The sequence below is a fragment of the Epinephelus lanceolatus genome, chromosome 16, assembly GCF_041903045.1.
Source record: "Epinephelus lanceolatus isolate andai-2023 chromosome 16, ASM4190304v1, whole genome shotgun sequence".
Classification (NCBI taxonomy): domain Eukaryota; kingdom Metazoa; phylum Chordata; class Actinopteri; order Perciformes; family Serranidae; genus Epinephelus; species Epinephelus lanceolatus.
In genome coordinates, this window is record NC_135749.1 from 31041763 (window position 1) to 31058918 (window position 17156).

Genomic DNA, 17156 nt, shown 5'->3' on the forward strand with positions numbered 1-17156 from the left:
TGGTTGTTTTTTAACCGAGCTATCACTGCTTTTCCAGCCAGGATTGTGCCCCTAAAACCGGGTGCATGATATTTCCCTAACCATAACCAAGTGGTTTTTTTTTGCCTACACCTAACCACACCTTCACCATAGCGTTATTAAAAAACTTTCAATGCCAACATTTTTTTTGGCGACTGGGTTGCAGCATCACTGAATTGTATGTAACACAGTTGATGGGTTTAAATTCACAGGGCACAAGTAGCAAATGTAAGCACATTTTTGAGTTAGTGATTTTACTCTAACCATTAATTCAGGATTTTTATATTCTGTGACTACGCTGATCTTTTTCATTTTCTATTTTACACAAGCTGAAAAGAATCATGTCTCCATGCTGAGCACTGAATGTCTAATATTGTTGGTTGCTTTGTCTGAACCCCCCCCCTTACACACACACACACACCTACCTCTCATAATCACTGTTATACAGCCTCACTCCGTTGGGGCTGTAGGCTGCATCGTTATCTCAGATTGATCCAACTGCTTTCCAGTCATTTCATTTTGGCAAACAACTGGGCTACAATAATCAGAGCTCCGTCCGATGGATGGGAGCTGAGATGAAAATAGGGGGCTTTAAATCATGCAAGTCATTTATCTGTTCCCCGAACAGTACCCTGTTCCATCTTTGTCGTCTCTTTTATCACCACTTCTCACTCTACGGTGTCCGTCAATCGGTCCTCCTGCAAAGAGACCAAGAATCCAATTATGTTCTCGGGAGCTGTTCCAAAAGTCCCAGAAGTGTTGCGCAGTGTTCTCCTAATTTTATTTTGCTCTGACAGGGCTTGTGTCAACTCCGGATGGGGGGGGGATCAAAACAGATGAGGACAGTTTCTACAGTAAACTGTCGTTCTTGTGGGTGTTTTCTGCGGAATTCATCATTAGCTTGAGTGCGATGAGGTGGACATTTCGACAGGTTTCTTCAGATGTCACCTTCAAATGTGGCACATTTGACAGCAAAGATATGAGAGAAAGGAAAACAACCAACAGCGTTCACATAGGAGTGGTGGTATTCAGTCTACAGGGCTTGTTTCAGTTTGCAGGCTTTTCAGAAAGGATATCGGTGAACGAGTGCTGAGACAAGCACTTCTGTCTGAGAGGCAGAGACACTTTCTGACACACTTATATTGTTAATAATAGAGTCTGTGTATAGGGTGGGATGAAATGCAATCATCATGGTGCTTGTCTGATGCCGTGAGAGCAGACAAAAGTGCTGTCAGAGGCAACACACTGTGATTCGCCTCAGTTCAGGAGACGCTCTTTGCTGTTGTTGTTAGTAGCCTTGGTCTTAGAAAATAAAGTCTGGTTCGCTGGAGCCGTGCTGACTCCACCTATCAAAACTGTCAAACTCCTAATTTTTTTTTTTTTTTTTTTTTTTTTTTTTTTTGACAACCTTTCGACAGGAGGTGAAATTATTTGATCCCATTTCAGTGTTTTCCTGAAAGTGCTGAGAGTGTTTTACCCTTTTCACATTACTGTAACTTCTTTTTGAGCTTGTGTGTCCTCAGCCCATTGAAGCTCGCATGCAGTCAGTCTACTCTAATGTCAGCATTTTCCTGTAGAGCTGAACTATAATATCTACTTTAATGTTTCATTTAAATGCATGCATTTTCCATATGCACAGATTTGGCTTTGTTCTTTTGATACAGCTTGGGGTTTCTCTTTTGCATCTAATTTTTCCAGTGCTCAGTGCATTAAATGTTGTATTGTGCATTTTGTGTAACTGCCGTTTTATTATTCTCTTTTAGGCAAACTGACATCTGATTCCAAGCATGAGTATTTTGTCTGTGATGTTGTTTCAATGAAGGACTTGGTGGTGTTTGGATATGATCAACAGAGCCAGATTGTTGTGGATGTCATTACTGTATTAGGACTGCGAGCTAAAAAAAATACACCCTGGTGGATCCGCTCAGGTGCTCAGAGCTGATTCCTCCGTCTGCCCAGCTTCCTCACTCTGAGCCCCTCCCTCTGTCTTGGCTGAATCTGACCCAGCGGTGCCCCTGGAGGCCGCTCCTGGCGATGCAGCACCATGCAGGCTGCCGTCAGGGGTGGCGGCTGCAAGTGAGCGAGGATTAGAGGCAGGGCTGGCACTCACGGCGGAGTCAGGGGTCCGGCTGGCGCTGAGGTCGCCTTGGGGAACCGCTGTGGCCTCCTGGCTGTCGGAGTGAACTTCTTCAGTCACGGCTGTAGGAGAGACGGCATTCAGGAGGGGCTTGTGGGAGGCGTAGGTCATCGCAGCATCAGTGTCGCTGTCCAGTGGAAGGCCAGAGCTAGTGAACTCCACCCCAGAGTCGCTCATCTCCAGGAAATTGTCTGAGGAGAGAGTATGGTAGCGACCTGGTTTGGAGACCTCAAGGCCCTATAGAGAAAGACGGTGGGAGCACAGGAGGGGAGGGATGAAAGGTGATATAACAGGGGGAGGGGTGAGGGGCAAAGGAGATGAAAGGCACATGGAATATGAGATCATGAAAATCAAGAATGTGAGGAAGAAAAGGTCAAGGAAGAAATAAGGTGATAGAAGAGGAGGTACAAAGAAGACAATAATAAAAAAGGGGCAGGAAAAGCACAAAAAGGAGGCGGAAAGTGAGGGGAGCCACAAAAAAACAGAGGGATGAGACAAGACAATTAAAAAACAGACTCCCCCAACAGAGAGGAAGAGATGGAAGTGGTGTAGAATGGAGGAAGGGCAGGAAAAGAGGTAAAAATTGAGGTCAGGAAAAAAAACCCCAACTTGAATAATTCATGCACATGTTTCTGGGACCATATTTATATTTATCTTCCACTGCCATGTATGCAACACATCTTATTTTACTTGTTACATGGAGACAAGATGCACCGCATCTGTGAATCTTTTATGGAACTATTCTGTTGTGCTGATCTTCTTTTGCACATTACCACACCATTACCTTTATACTAGCCTCATTTTAAACTCTTTTGTGGTATAACTCACATAATACATTGATACTGCACACATTTTACACATTTTCTATGCTTATATATGTAACAGTGTGTCTTCCTTGTAAACATCATTTTAGTTTTCCTTTTTATTTCTTCCTTTAGTGCCACTCCTACATACTTTGTTCTATTTAATCTTATTGATTTATTCCATACTAATCTAAATATTTGAATTACCTATTCTGAATACCTGGACCTGTGGCAGCTTGGTCAGGGACCATCGGCATGTGATTCTGATGCACAAGGAACCCTTTTAGCATCTGTATAGGATGTACGGGCTTTCAACTAACTCCAGTGTAAAGCCATCTGTGGCAATACTGAGTATAGAGACAGAGAAAGTAGGAGTAGGGTGGGAGAGAGGGGTGGTGGATGGGTCCAACAAACACAGGACTTTCACCCAGACCTTTGTAGCCCATTTGTAACGTTAAGGATTTTTCACATGATAACAGAAATCCGAAATACTTGATTGACCCCCATGGGGGCATTGTGCAGGCTGCCCCTCGCAATTCATCTAAATAGTCAGTCAGAGACCCTCAGTTGACTGAGATTGCTTCAAGTTGAGCAGTCGTTGTCCTGCTGAGCCCTGGTTAAACTTTAAAACTTTGTATGACAAAAAAACAACAACAACAAATTGCCAAATATGCGTATTAAACTGCCAAATCTGATTCGACTGACAGAATTCTGAGTCAGGTACAGCCCTAGAATTGTGATACCATACAGTCGCTCTGATGTACAATGTAGAGAATTATAAGACAGAATGAATTTTTTTACCTCTACTACAATGTTTATCACTACTATGTAAAATATTCAGCTATATAAAAATATGTGTATTATATAAATTATGTAAAAATATGGCAATTATATGTGCATTATTCTATATTATAATGAATAAACATAGAATATTATATACATACATACTGACTGTAAAATGTAGGTTATAAATGAGAGGATACACCTGACTTCTCAATTTCATATAGAGACCACATTTCATCATTGAGACAGAATGGTCATTTAAAACCTGCTAAAATATGTAAAACAAATAAAGTCTGGTCCAATAATAGTCTAGATGCTTAGATAATGTTTGAAATTCAAATCAACAAATCTGGAAAAGCTGCAGATTCATTCTGATCTTTCATGTCTGAGTGCACATGATACCTACAGAAGCTCTAATCAAACAGCTCAAAGAACTCCCTGAACCTTGACCACTTTACTTTCTTTTTTTTCAGTTTCACAAAAGCTCCTTCCTATAAAGTTTAATCTAATCTGTTCCACTACTGAGTGTAGAGTCGAAGGTTGATCGCCTATTAATTACACTTGGCAGGAGGTAGTTTTTGCTAAGCAATCTAAAACACAGGATTAATGATCTCTGTTTTTAAATCTATTGTTTTCATCAATGTAAAACTTCCATGATGGTATAAAGGTGTTTCGTAATCAGGTTAAAGACTTTAATCCAGATCAAGACTTTTATTATTGCTGGAATGATTCTTGTCTCCTGTACGTTATCAAAATAGTCATGCAACCTAAAAACCCTGCTTGTTTTGTTGACCTATTAGCCTGATTTCCACTCTGAGACCAAACAATCTCATACAGTGATGAATAGTTAAAATTTGGGTTCTTAACTGATCTGTGTTGAAGTAAAACTCATGCAGATTTTGCTGCCTTTGTCATCAGGTGGCATTTTGACAATTAGCTATCGTTTTTATTCCCATACTTGTTTCAATATGTTGATAATATATATGAATGTCATTTCATGCCTCTCTGTGAGTAAAAACAGTTTCTTGGTTCCACCACTGACCTTTATGGTGACCTCTGTGCTCTCTGATGGCTTCTCACACACAGACTGCATCAGAGATTCCTCAGTGAACCTGGTGTAAGCCTCATGGACCACCTGCAGACCCCCCCACGCACACAAACACACAGGAGACATGTTAAAATGTGGCCACAACAATGTAACGTCCCAGCAGCTGAGCTTTTGCACACAACAAGTCATCAAATATACATGGACACTGCAAGAGAGGACATATACACACACACACACACACACACACACAGAGTACATGTTACTGCACAGAAAGCTTTTAAATACATATATAAGATATTGAAGAGGAAGCTTGTGTGACATGACTGAGAGACTGCTTTATTTGTCCTCATGGTGAGGCAGGAGGTTGAGAGGAAACAGAGCCGAAGAGGATGTGATCTTTCGGAAATGTTGGTTCCATTCAACTGCAAGAAAGACTGGTTGAGGGAAGGCAAAAGATAGATGGTGGAAAGGTGCACTTGGTTAGAAGGGTAAAACAGAAGAAGAGAGGAGGGAAGACTGAGATGGATAAACTGAAAAAGAGGTAGAGCAAGAATACAGATGGGTTTGGGAGAATGACAGTAAAAGTTAGCATGAGGTAGCTGGAGAGGAAGTGGTTAAATGGATATTCACACACATATCAAAAATACATATTCTTCCTCTTACCTGTAGTACTATTTATCAATCTAGAATATTTTGGTGTGAGTTGCAGAGTGTTGGAGATATTGGTCATCGAGATGTCTAACTTCTCTCTGATATAATGGAACTGGATGACTTGTGGTGCTCAAAGTGCCAACAAAAAAAAACCTCTACAGCAATGTCTCTTTCCAGAAATCATGACCCGGTTACTCAAGATAATCCACAGATCTTGTTGTGTGCAGTTTTATGTAGGAACTATTTTCTGTGTGCTGAACTACACCCACCAATCACAAGGCAGGAAGAAGAGTATTTACTCATGTATAAGAGGCTCCTGCTTGTGACAGCATGAGATGTAAACACTAATGGTGACCTCCTCAGCTGAGCTGTAACGTTAGTTAGCTCAGAGATGCTAGGTGAGCTAGCAGTAGATGATACAGTTGGCAGGTGTGGCTCGGTAGACAGAAAATAGTTGCTACATGAAACTGCTCGCAACAAGGTCTGCGGAGTATTTGATACATTGCTTTTAATTTTTTCAAATATACTTTTTTTTTGGTGCTTTCAGCACCACAGACTGATTATATCAGAGAGAACACATACATCTCTACAGCCAACATCTCCAACACTCTGCAACCAAAACAATCTAGATTGATAAATAGCACTACAGGTAAGAGGAAAAATATATATTTATGATTTTGAGGTGAAGTGTCCCTTTAATACTCAAATAGGAGGAGGAACTGGCCTTTAGTCAGCCTGGCCAAGCTGTAGACACCAGATCCTGTGTGTCCTTGGTAGATCATTCAGCCTGGTGCTCCATGCTAATACTTTAGCATATCATGTTTTCATTTTTCTTAGGGCCGAGGGCAGGCCTGCCCATAGAGATGGGTGGGCCCTTGAAAAAGTCCAGTGAATGGGCCCTCCCTAAATCTGCTTTACATATATATCAATGCATGCCTGTGCCCTCTCTCTCCTACCATCTCCACTCATACCATTTTCAGAAGAGGGGGTTTTGATTATGAAGCAGACTACATTTTACTAAAGCAACCATGTTTGTTGTTTTAATAAGTAATTGTGAATATTTTGATTCAAAGTTAAATTTGGTCATCATTACTCATGTCTAAAAATGGTTATTGCTGGCCTTCATGGGGCCCAGAAAGCTTTCCTGTATACCCCCTTTATGGGCAGCCCTGTGCCAGCTGCCATTGGGTGACAGGTGGGGTATACTGCGACATGTTCTCCCCAGGTGGGGAGACTCGGCACAGAAACCACCACCTCAGCTGGCTGGTGGGTTTGAAACCAGAACTCTCCTGCTATCCTGAAAGTGAAAAAATGCAGGTGTGTAGCTGCTCTATAAATTGAATTGTAAGCTGTTTTTTCCAATCAAGCAGGAAGCATTAGATTGGATCATCTATTGGTCGGGGAAAGATGGTACAAATCAGATGAGAAAGCAAGAGGGAAAGTAAGAGGAAGAGAGGGTGGCAAGAGATGTAAGAGTGAAGAGTAATAAGCGGAAATTGAGAGACAGAGAGTGTAAGTGCGATAAAAGTCTTAAAGTGAAACACCAGAGACTTAAAGTGAATGAATGAATGAGAGAGGTAGAGGAAATAAAATAGATAAGGAGCAAGACAGATAATACACAGAGAAAAGAGGGGCTAGTAATGGAGAGGGGGATGGAAAGTAAGATAAACATAAGAAAATAAGTAGGATGGAAAAACCAGTGAAGTAGAGAGCATGGAGAAAGAGAGAGGGACAGAGGGAATGAGGAGAAAGGGTATGATTGATTTGAGTTTCATGTTGGTCTCTTGGGTTGAGTCCCGAAAGGTTGCTGACAACCTCTCACACATGTTATCTGTGTTCTCAGATCCATGTGGAAATCCATAACATGTCAGAGTGACCTACGTCAAGGACGACTGCTGTCGTCTCAACCTCCACCTCCAGTTCATACACTCAATACAAGTCCCCATATGCACATTAAAATTTAAAGGCAATTATAAGCATTTGCACACACACACACACACACACACACACACTATGTCACACAAACACACAAAAATACACACAAATACACGCCAAAACAATACATGTACACATACAGTGAATGAGACATATGAGGTGTGTGACCTGCTGATTTTACATTTATTGTACAGTGTTCAATAACACTTATTTACAGTGACTCCAGTTCTTTTAACATTTTCACTTTTTAAGAAGCACTAATACTTATGATATGTAATCTTCTTTAAATGTTATTTTTATTAATATGTTGTGTTATATCAAAACTACCACTTACCTTGGTGTGGAATACAAATTAGATTTTATTAAAATACTATGTGTCACTATTTATTAACCCCTAGTTATAGTAAAATAGTGAAAGGAAAAAATAAAATCATTACATAATGGTCTGTTGTGTTAAATAACAACTAAATGTGAGTACTGAAAAGCTAATGACTAAAAAGTGTTGGTCTATTGTACATTCTCAACAAATGAAATTCCAAACAGAGATTCACGGTCTCAAGAGGATGACTTTAGTGATCCCCTGACTTTTCCTCTAGCGCCACCAGCAGCTCAAAGTTATTACCTATCCAGTAAAATATCTCCACATCGACACAATGGATTAATTTTGCCTGTAGCAACTCCATGAAGTTCAAATTTGTCATTTTGGCAAAAATGTCTCCATAACTATATAATTTGGTACAGACATTTATGTTTCCATCGAGATGAAAGCCTTTGGTGATTCGTCAAAGGTTCTATATAATAACATTTTGAACATTAATATGTCAGCAAACAAGCATCTGTTATGTTAAGATATTGGGGAGTAATGACGTCCTCAGAACAAAATAAAGTCAGGCTCTGTGTGTGTGTGTTGTAATCCGAGCTTCTGTGTTCTTTGCTTTGGTAGCTGGGCCAGGTCACAACCCATCGGCTATGGGAAGCTTGACAATAAGCCTCTGGGGGCAGCGGCTCTTTTCATTTTGACTAATCTCTAACCTCTGTAAACAGATATCTGCATATGATTGCAGATACATTTTTCAACTAGCTAATATAAAGCTAAATCATCATCGGACAATTGCTGATAGGTTCTGAGATTGCATTTCAGTTAATGTGTTCTTCCTCTCCATTAACCCCTTAGCCTGTCAGTCAAACACGATTGGTTAATACTACTTGGACTACAAACAGACTACAAATGGAAACCAGAGCTCTTCCAATACCAAAATCTTGTCCTGTTGCCTACAAATTCTGCACACTATGAAGATATCACTTTATAGAGATTAGTGCATGTCCTTCCCTTCATGTCTCACTGGCTTGCTAATTGCTGCCACATTGCATTGAGCTCATACAGTGGTTCCTGCTGATAGCACCATCCCAACCGACAGTGGCAGGACGGCGTCATTGTGGAACCCACCAAGGTTAACTATGGGTGCATTCGTAAATCCAATCTGACGCTCTACTCTAAAGTGAGAGCACTGTTGTTCAAAGAAACAGAGCGCTCTATGTCTACATGAATTAATGAACTACACCGTGAAGTTAATCACACATTGACTCCCAGAGCCCAGTGTACACTCTGATGCTTGGAAACTGTGGTGTTCTGAATAAACAAACTTTATATTCCAACAGCACTCTAAATGTATAAACAGTCCAATTTGTGCTAGAGTGCACTCTGGCACTGGGAGTGAGTTTTTCCAAATGCACCCAATGTTAGCTCTAATAGCGCCATAAGCACTACTAGCCACCTCCATGTATGCTTGTGACATTAGCAGTGAAAGCCATGTGCAGGCAATCCAGACTCCTAATGTTGAGTAATACGTTTAACTTAAAGCAACTAATAACTTGAAGAATGATGATTAGTCACTAAAATGTAACTAATTGTGTCTATGGTGACTAGTGACATTTGGGAATAAATCTAAAAACAGCAGGTCCCAGGGGAAGTGTCTCAATGTCATGTCACATATTAATCTATTGCTTTGCATCACTTGAAAACTCAAATATGAGCACATGACATCTAATGCACAGAAACTAGACAAACACAGACAGACACTGACAGCAACACAAACACATTTTCTGGGCAAGTAGTTGATTATGCAGTAATAATTCTCCAAAAGAATAAAACTACTGTACCTTATGAAAGGTTTAGTAAAGCCGACTCATACAGGTTAATCACTACTGCCCTTAACACCACACAGATACCCACACATACACATCGGATATATACCTTTTAATTCACCCCACACAATAAAACAACACCCAAGTTAGAAATATGTGCATGTGTGTGCGCGTCACTAAAGCTCACTCAATCACCACATACTGTATGTTAAATACAGCAGTGAAGCTACAGGACGGCACTTATCAGAACTAGATTGTTTATGAGGAGCTGCAGGTAACGTCTGAGCCGTTCATCAGCGGAGAGAAAAAGGAAAGAAAGAAACAAGGGAGAAAAGCGAGAAAGCCAAAGCTGAGGCATGGGTGGCACACATGACATTTGTGTGAGTTCCTCTAATGTCATCAGTAATATAGAGGAGGTCTAAACCCTTTCAACAAGTCATTTAGTCTCTATACTTAAGTTTAAAATCTCATTTTCTGAAAGCAAATGAAAACCTCTGGGCTCCCTTCTCTTGTTTCACAAACTGACCTGGAGCCAAGCACATTTTCAATTGTTTCAGAAAAATAAGATTTTTTGGAGTCAATATTTAATTGAATTACTTTTTATAATGGACATTTTTGCAGTGTGCACCCCAACCTGGGTCAAAACTGTATCTAAAATCCTCTTAGACAGATCACACATTTGACCGAGCTTGTCAAACCAGCACAGTTTATAGAATTAGGGACTGACAGGACTAGCCTCTTTTCTTAACCATTGATATTGATCTTTACATCTAACCCCCAATAAAGGTCCAGTGTGTAAGATTTAGGGGACATCTAGGTAAAAATGGAATATAATATAATAAGTATGCTTTCTTTATATGTATAATCACCTAAAAATAAGAATTGTGTTTTCGTTCCCTCAGAATGAGCCGTTTATATCTATGTATACAGAGCAGGTCCTTGCCTACAGTGTACACCAATTTCCTACGGTAGCCCAGAACAGACAAAAAAATAAAAAAAACAGGCTCAGGATTTTGTGTGTTTTCCCTGCGTTTTCATATTTTCGTATCGGCAGCCATAGTAAGCAGCCCCTCTGCAATGTGAGCATTTGAAAAACACAGATTTTTTAAACATAAAACTGCTTTATTCAGCTGTATTAGGCCTACTGTTTTAAATCACCTGGCCTGTTTGTTTCAGAGAGGAGGAGACCTCTGTGAATACTTCAGCTACTGGTAAAAACCTCCTTAACACTGAAGGAATCCTAAATGTACTAAGTTTCAGCTGGCTGCAAAATGCATTCCTCACCACTAGATGCCACTGAATCCCCCTAAATCTTACACACTAATCATTTAAGAGAGCAAACCAGAGTATTTCCGAAAATGGGTTTTAATATTTACTTTATTTTTTCTTTCTTTTTTCTTCAGACCCTGGTGTTAATTATGTTTTAGCGCATTAACTGCAAAACACATGCACTACTGTCATGTATTTTTTGATTGATTTCTGGGCTGCCATTGGTCTCTCGTCCTGCATTGTTAACATGAAAGACACATACACAAATATATATTAAATAATCTACATAAAAAGGGATACTTGTGCTCAGCTCAGTCCTTGAATATTGAAAAGTCTGTAAGGTTTGCAGAGACAGCTTGTCCCAAGTTGTGGTGCCAGATCCACTTAAGGTAATTCATTGACTTTTTATCAAATTAGCTCTTTGATCAACTTCTGCCTGTTCATTAGGATTGATAGCAGTTTCTCTTCAGTGTCCAGGATTTATTTAGTGTGCTAGTGCTCCATTTCGTTAATGAATTTGTATAATTTCAAAAGCCCCACAACTTACAAAATACTGAACACACATTTCTGAAACTGTCACCAATAATCTTCTCACACAACAGCATGTTGATCAAAGAACTTGCTTGCCAAACGAGCAAAGTACATTTCTCTAGACACCAAAGGAGAGCAGAAAAAAGAGGCCAGAACACATTTCTCTCACCAAGAAGAGGCTCCGTTTGAGGCTCCTTAAAGTAAGAGGGAGAAACGCAATGCAAAGGCAACAGCGTTAGCTGGGCCGCCAGTCAGAGACATTCAGCTGTGAGCATTAAGGCCTCATTTCCACAGCTGTATTTTCACTCAGTACTTGTGAAACTGAACCAAGATGCACATGATTAAAACATCATAAACATATTAAATGTGACATCAAAAACAAATACAAACAAACATACATAGACACAGGGTACATTGTTGGATGGAAGTTAAAGGGACAGTTCACCACAAAATCAAAAATACATATTTTTCCTTTTACCTGTAGAGGAACTTATTAGTCGAGATTGTTTTGGTGTAAGTTGTTGAGTGTCCAGATATCAGCCGTAGAAATGTCTGCCTTCTCTCAAAAATAATGGAGCTGGATGGCGCCCAAAAAAAGCATTTACTTTCCAGAAATAATGACCCACTTACTCAAAATAAACCACAGAGCGTGTTGTGAGCAGTTACTGTAGGAAGTACACTCAACATCTCACACCAAAAATAATCTAGATTGATATAAGCTATAGCACTACAAGTAAGAGGACAAATATTTGTGGGTGAACTGCCCCTTTAAATTAAAAAAGATAATAATAACGCTTAAATGTAGCCTATTGTGGTAATCTGCCAGCATTTATCTTACAAATCCAGCTGGTTCCTAGGTGTTACGTTTTGCAGCAAACTCAAAATGGCAACTCTGAGAAAAAGAAATATGTGTCTAATGGCAGAGTGTCAGCTGTATCCTGTGTGTCTGTAATGCAATAGGTAATCAAAAGGAAATTACAGATACATTGCAACACACATACAGTGACAGAGAAAAGAGAGAACAGAGACAAACACAGTAACATTAATGTAACATCACACACAAATATTCAGTTGTTGAAAAACTAACAATAACAATTAATAGGTTTTGACCTGATGCACCTGCCCATTTTTTTTTTCATTTGTTCAGTTTTAGATTTTGTCTTAACTGTTGGCCACTTACTGCCAGCTTTGTAAAACTCAACTCAAAAGTCGTTGTCCTGATTGGTTCAAATAGCTTACTTTAAATTTCTGGTAAGAGAAGGTCATATGACCTGACAACACCACATCCACCACAAATAACAGTTTAGAAAAGTAAGATCTTTGGAGCAAAGTCAGCAATGGCATTAACTAGCTTACAGCTACAGCTTACAGTGTGTTGCAGCCGTACAACAGCTTGATGTTTCTATGGTAAGAAAAACTGCAAGAGTAATGATGCAGGTTATTGTTCATAACAATAATAATAATAATAATAATAATAATAAGATGATTTTAAAATGTTATTATTTTCATTTTATCGATGATTCAATCTGCAATAATTAGCCTGCATCACAATAATAAGCCAATGTAACAAAAAACTGGACTGTGAGTAACAAACCAAACAAGTCTCCACTATAACTCTGTGTTTTATCTCACATTTTGAACGGCCACACTCAGACCAGCCATGTCTCCTAGAAATCACATTTATATATCTAATAAGAGAATTCATGAAAACAACTAATTTGAAACACCAAAGACATTTCAAAGGAAGCGTAATGCCAAGCAAATTAGGTTTTCCAAAGAGAAAATGTTGCTAATTAATGTAACTGGCAAGTCGCAAAAATTGATAGTGAACATATCAGCAAAATGTTCACCAACAATGGTTGTTTTCAACCAAGATAGGCGATGTTGCAATAAACTATCCACTCTAACTGACAGAATTATTTTTAATTCCCTTTTTGATTAATATTTCACTAAAATCATTAACTGTCTAACCTTAACCAAAGTGCCTTAAGCCAAGGTCCTGCACCTTGTACGCCCACTGTCCTCCCAAGCCACATTGCTGTAGGCTTCCTCCTGAAACCTACCACGTAGGCTTCAGAAGGAAGTGGCCATTAATCGATAATTTATCAGCAATTATGTTTCCACATCAGCGTGATTCAGAAAGCAGTTTACTAACATACAAACGTCATTTCTAGGAGACAAGGTTGCTCAGACAACTTCTGTTATGACATTTATGAACACATAATAAAACACAAACACCAGCACATTGTGACCAGTTACGATGATTAATATAACAGAAACATGAGTAGAGAACTGAACCTCCACTTCTTGTGTAGACTTGATGTTAAAAGACAAAATCTGCCTGAGCACTTCCTTGTCGCATTCAGTCAATAGTGTAAAGTGACTTTGGAAATAAAAAGTTATCATTTGAAAAACTGACTGCTTTATATGTGTTATATATATATTTTCCAAGAGAGCTGGATATGCAGGTTTTAATCTGTAGATTGTAAAACATTTATAATTCTGTATCTCAGCACAACTCTGAATTGAAATGCAGCTTCACAGTTCCGTGTTAGCAAGATGACATATTATCTAAACACTTTATCTCGATGCCTCCACCGTGCAATCAGTCTTCGGGTTGTTTACAATGAGTGAGTCATCTGTCTGCAGCGGGTTTTTAATTGAACCATAAATTAAATCTGTTTTAACGATCGTTTACTATGGATGCTGGAGAGAGAAAGGGGGTTATCTTTCAACTATTTGAAAGGAACCAGTAATTTGGTGCATCATTCATTCGGGAAAACAATGCTCTGATTATTAGTTTAGCAAAAGCAATATAAAGATCATTTCGTTTGTCTGACTTTTTTTCAGATTAAAGAAATATAAAATAAATCAGTCCCACCTGTTTTTAGTTGCATCAAAGTGATCTTTAGTGGTACACAATACAAGATATTTTTAAATCTGATATATAAGGTATTCAGCGTGTTTATTAAAGCCCTATGCAATTGATCTGGACATATTTTTTTCACCATTAGATGCTTGTATTGAACCACTGTCCCTCTGTGGAGCGATCAATTTCTGAGTCGAAGGTTACAGGTGAGTCATCTATTTGTAATGAGTTTTTAATTGGTCCATAAATTGAGTTGGTTAGCTAATCCTCAACTGGGGAATCAGAGCGAAGGGTTTTGGTGACAGAGGGGTTAACTGTCAACTCCTTTAAATCATCCAATCAGTCAGTTAATCAGCCAGTATTGAGCAAGTGAAGAGAAGGTAGAGCAAAGATTTGAAAATGCAGATTGGAAAACAATCACTGGTTTTCTTTTTTGTTCAGAACAACCTTTGAGGGCCCTCACAATGAATTCCTAATTGGAGAGTTTTATTAAAAACTGACATTTAAAGAATAAGAAACACAGTAATGACGGCACCTCAAAAGGCTTTTTGTAGTAAATCAACCATTAAAAAAAGACCCCCCCCCCCCCCCACTCTAAAAACTGGCTCAGCATTACAATAAATCATGAGTACAATAAACTGAGTCTTTGTGTGACAACACAGGGTGCTCTATATTCTAGAAACATTGAGTGATTTGTATTACAAAAATTAATGAGAAGCATATTCGTTTGACAACCACCCATGAGCTGTGCAAAGACGCACTGCAATTTTATGTACAAAAATATCTGGTGCCAAAATCTTGTTATTGCCTGTGAAAGCACCCCTCGCTGCTGGGCTGGAGACTGTAACTTGTGCTTGTACTTCATTAAAAATGAAAAATGTGACATGTTAGAATACTAAATGTGTGAAAATGGCTTTGTGTAGCTCAAAGCTTCAACAATTGCAGACTTATATGGAGTATGTGTCAGGCTTATGTCTCCAACACAAAGTTAATCACCAGTGGTGGAGGAGGGTGTTTTACTGAAAGGCATACTATGCAGGATTTGTCGCTGACTGTTTGTTAACACAACATTCAAACCTGGCTCCTCGTCCTCAGCGAAATGAGGATGAAAGAGCAGCGAAGGTCAAGCGAGAGGGAGCGGCGTTCACAAGAACAAAGCAGTGAATTAGAGAAATAAACGTTAAATTCTGATTGTTTTACAGTGGTTATGTTGTGTTGCTCAAATAAACACACCAACACCTCTGCACACAGCTGTTTTTTGTGTGATTTCGGCTGAAGCCTGTGTTTCATTCTGTCCACCTGGCTTCTCTGCTCTGTGTGTGGCCCAAACTGCCTTCTTCTAAACAGACACACAGACCTGCTGCATGCATCCACAGAGCAGAGACGAGAGATGGAGACAGCGGTCTAACCTGGTCACTGCATTTTTACAGATTGGCTGGAAGCTACACACCATTACCCAAATATTAGATACATATCCCAAACACACCAAATAAGAGGAAAAAAGAGAAAAAATACATGCAGAGGGCAGGTGCTCTACAGATGCAGACACTGCAACACCACAGTAATGGTCGTCAGTGATGATGGTTTTCCCACATTTTCATATATTTGTAGCAGGCCGCCATAATTAAAACATCTGCCCCCACTTTTAGATTTCCATTTTTTGGATCTGGAACGTTCATTAGGCGTGCTTTTGGAATATATGTGCTGTTCCGTTATTATTTGTTTCACAGTTGGAGGGCACAGACAAAGCAGCAGAACAGGAGGTGTGGTGACAGCGAAACTTCACCTTCATTGCACTGGGTCTAAAGTTTGCTTTCACTCACAAACAGTTACTCCTCTTATCCATCAATCTGATCTGATCAGCTCTGACTGCAACACCTGATCAGTTCATACCCTACAACTCAAAAAAGGAGAGTTATCCCTGTGCTGTGTTCACACAACCTCAGAATTTACAATAGGGCACAGACTGATACATAGTAATTCTGTGGGAAACACCGTGATGATTGACAGGGATCACTTCCGTGTTGTTATTCTAAGAAAATCCTGTATAGTGTGCCTTTAAGTAAATATAAATAGCAATACCACATTGTAAATGCAGCTAAAGGGCCTGCATTCAAAATTTTAAATAAGTAAAAGAACAACAGTATCAGCATTAAAAATGTACTGTCAGGTCAAGCTGGAGTAAAATAAAGAACTGAACAGACAAGACAAACAAAGCTGAGGAATACACAATAAACCGGAAGGAGGAACCTTTCGCACCATCGCCCAGTTACTGCCCGGCCCATAAAGGTCGGCACATGTCAACAGGTAAGGAGCGAGCGGACAAAGGTACACAGACAGCAGGCGTATCTCTGCTCCCTCATCCTTAGCATCCTGCAGGAATCATGCAGAGTGAGAGCATCTAAACACCAGAGAGGCAGCCGGTAAGACGCTGAACTGTTTAATGAAGAGACTTGTGCACGGAGGTTGTTCATTGTGAGTAATTGGTTGTGCTAACGCTAGCTTAGCCACGGGGTCGGACGCCCAGTAACGCGTGGTGCGGTAACTGACTGTCTGTGTGTGCTGATCGCTTGTTAATCTCCCTCCTGACTTTTGAAATGTGTTACAAATGTAATATGTAAATTGTAAATTGGTATGGGTTGAGTACATCCTAAAAAAGTATTTCACTTTGACGTTTAGTAAATTATGAATGTATGTTGATTGTATTGGGTGTATCACAGAAGTAATTAGTAGTAGATTGGGAGCACAATTTGAATATAACATGATACAGTTTCAATTCAAGCATTTATACTCATACATTTTTGTAATTGTGAAAGTGTAATTTTGGAATTTCACTTTAACAAAATTAATGTTAAAACCCTTTAAAAATTAAGGTTAAAAAGCCCGTAAAAATTTGTAATTAAAGGTTAAGAAGTAATTCATGTTAAAATACGTTTAATGGTAAAATACAGAAGTTGAGACAATTTA

General features: G+C 39.3%; 1 protein-coding gene across 1 annotated transcript in view; it reads right to left on the minus strand.

Annotated features, from left to right (window-relative positions):
- Positions 1-895: 895 nt before the first annotated feature.
- The window catches only part of LOC117263565 (uncharacterized), a 31042-nt gene continuing 14781 nt past the window's right edge, over positions 896-17156 (minus strand). Inside the window, exons 9-10 of the mRNA XM_033637069.2 lie at positions 4784-4876; positions 896-2392 (exon numbers count right to left, since the gene is read on the minus strand). Coding sequence (XP_033492960.2) covers positions 1943-2392; positions 4784-4876 — 543 coding nt within the window. The 3' untranslated portion in view covers positions 896-1942. The remainder of the gene's footprint in view (positions 2393-4783; positions 4877-17156) is intronic.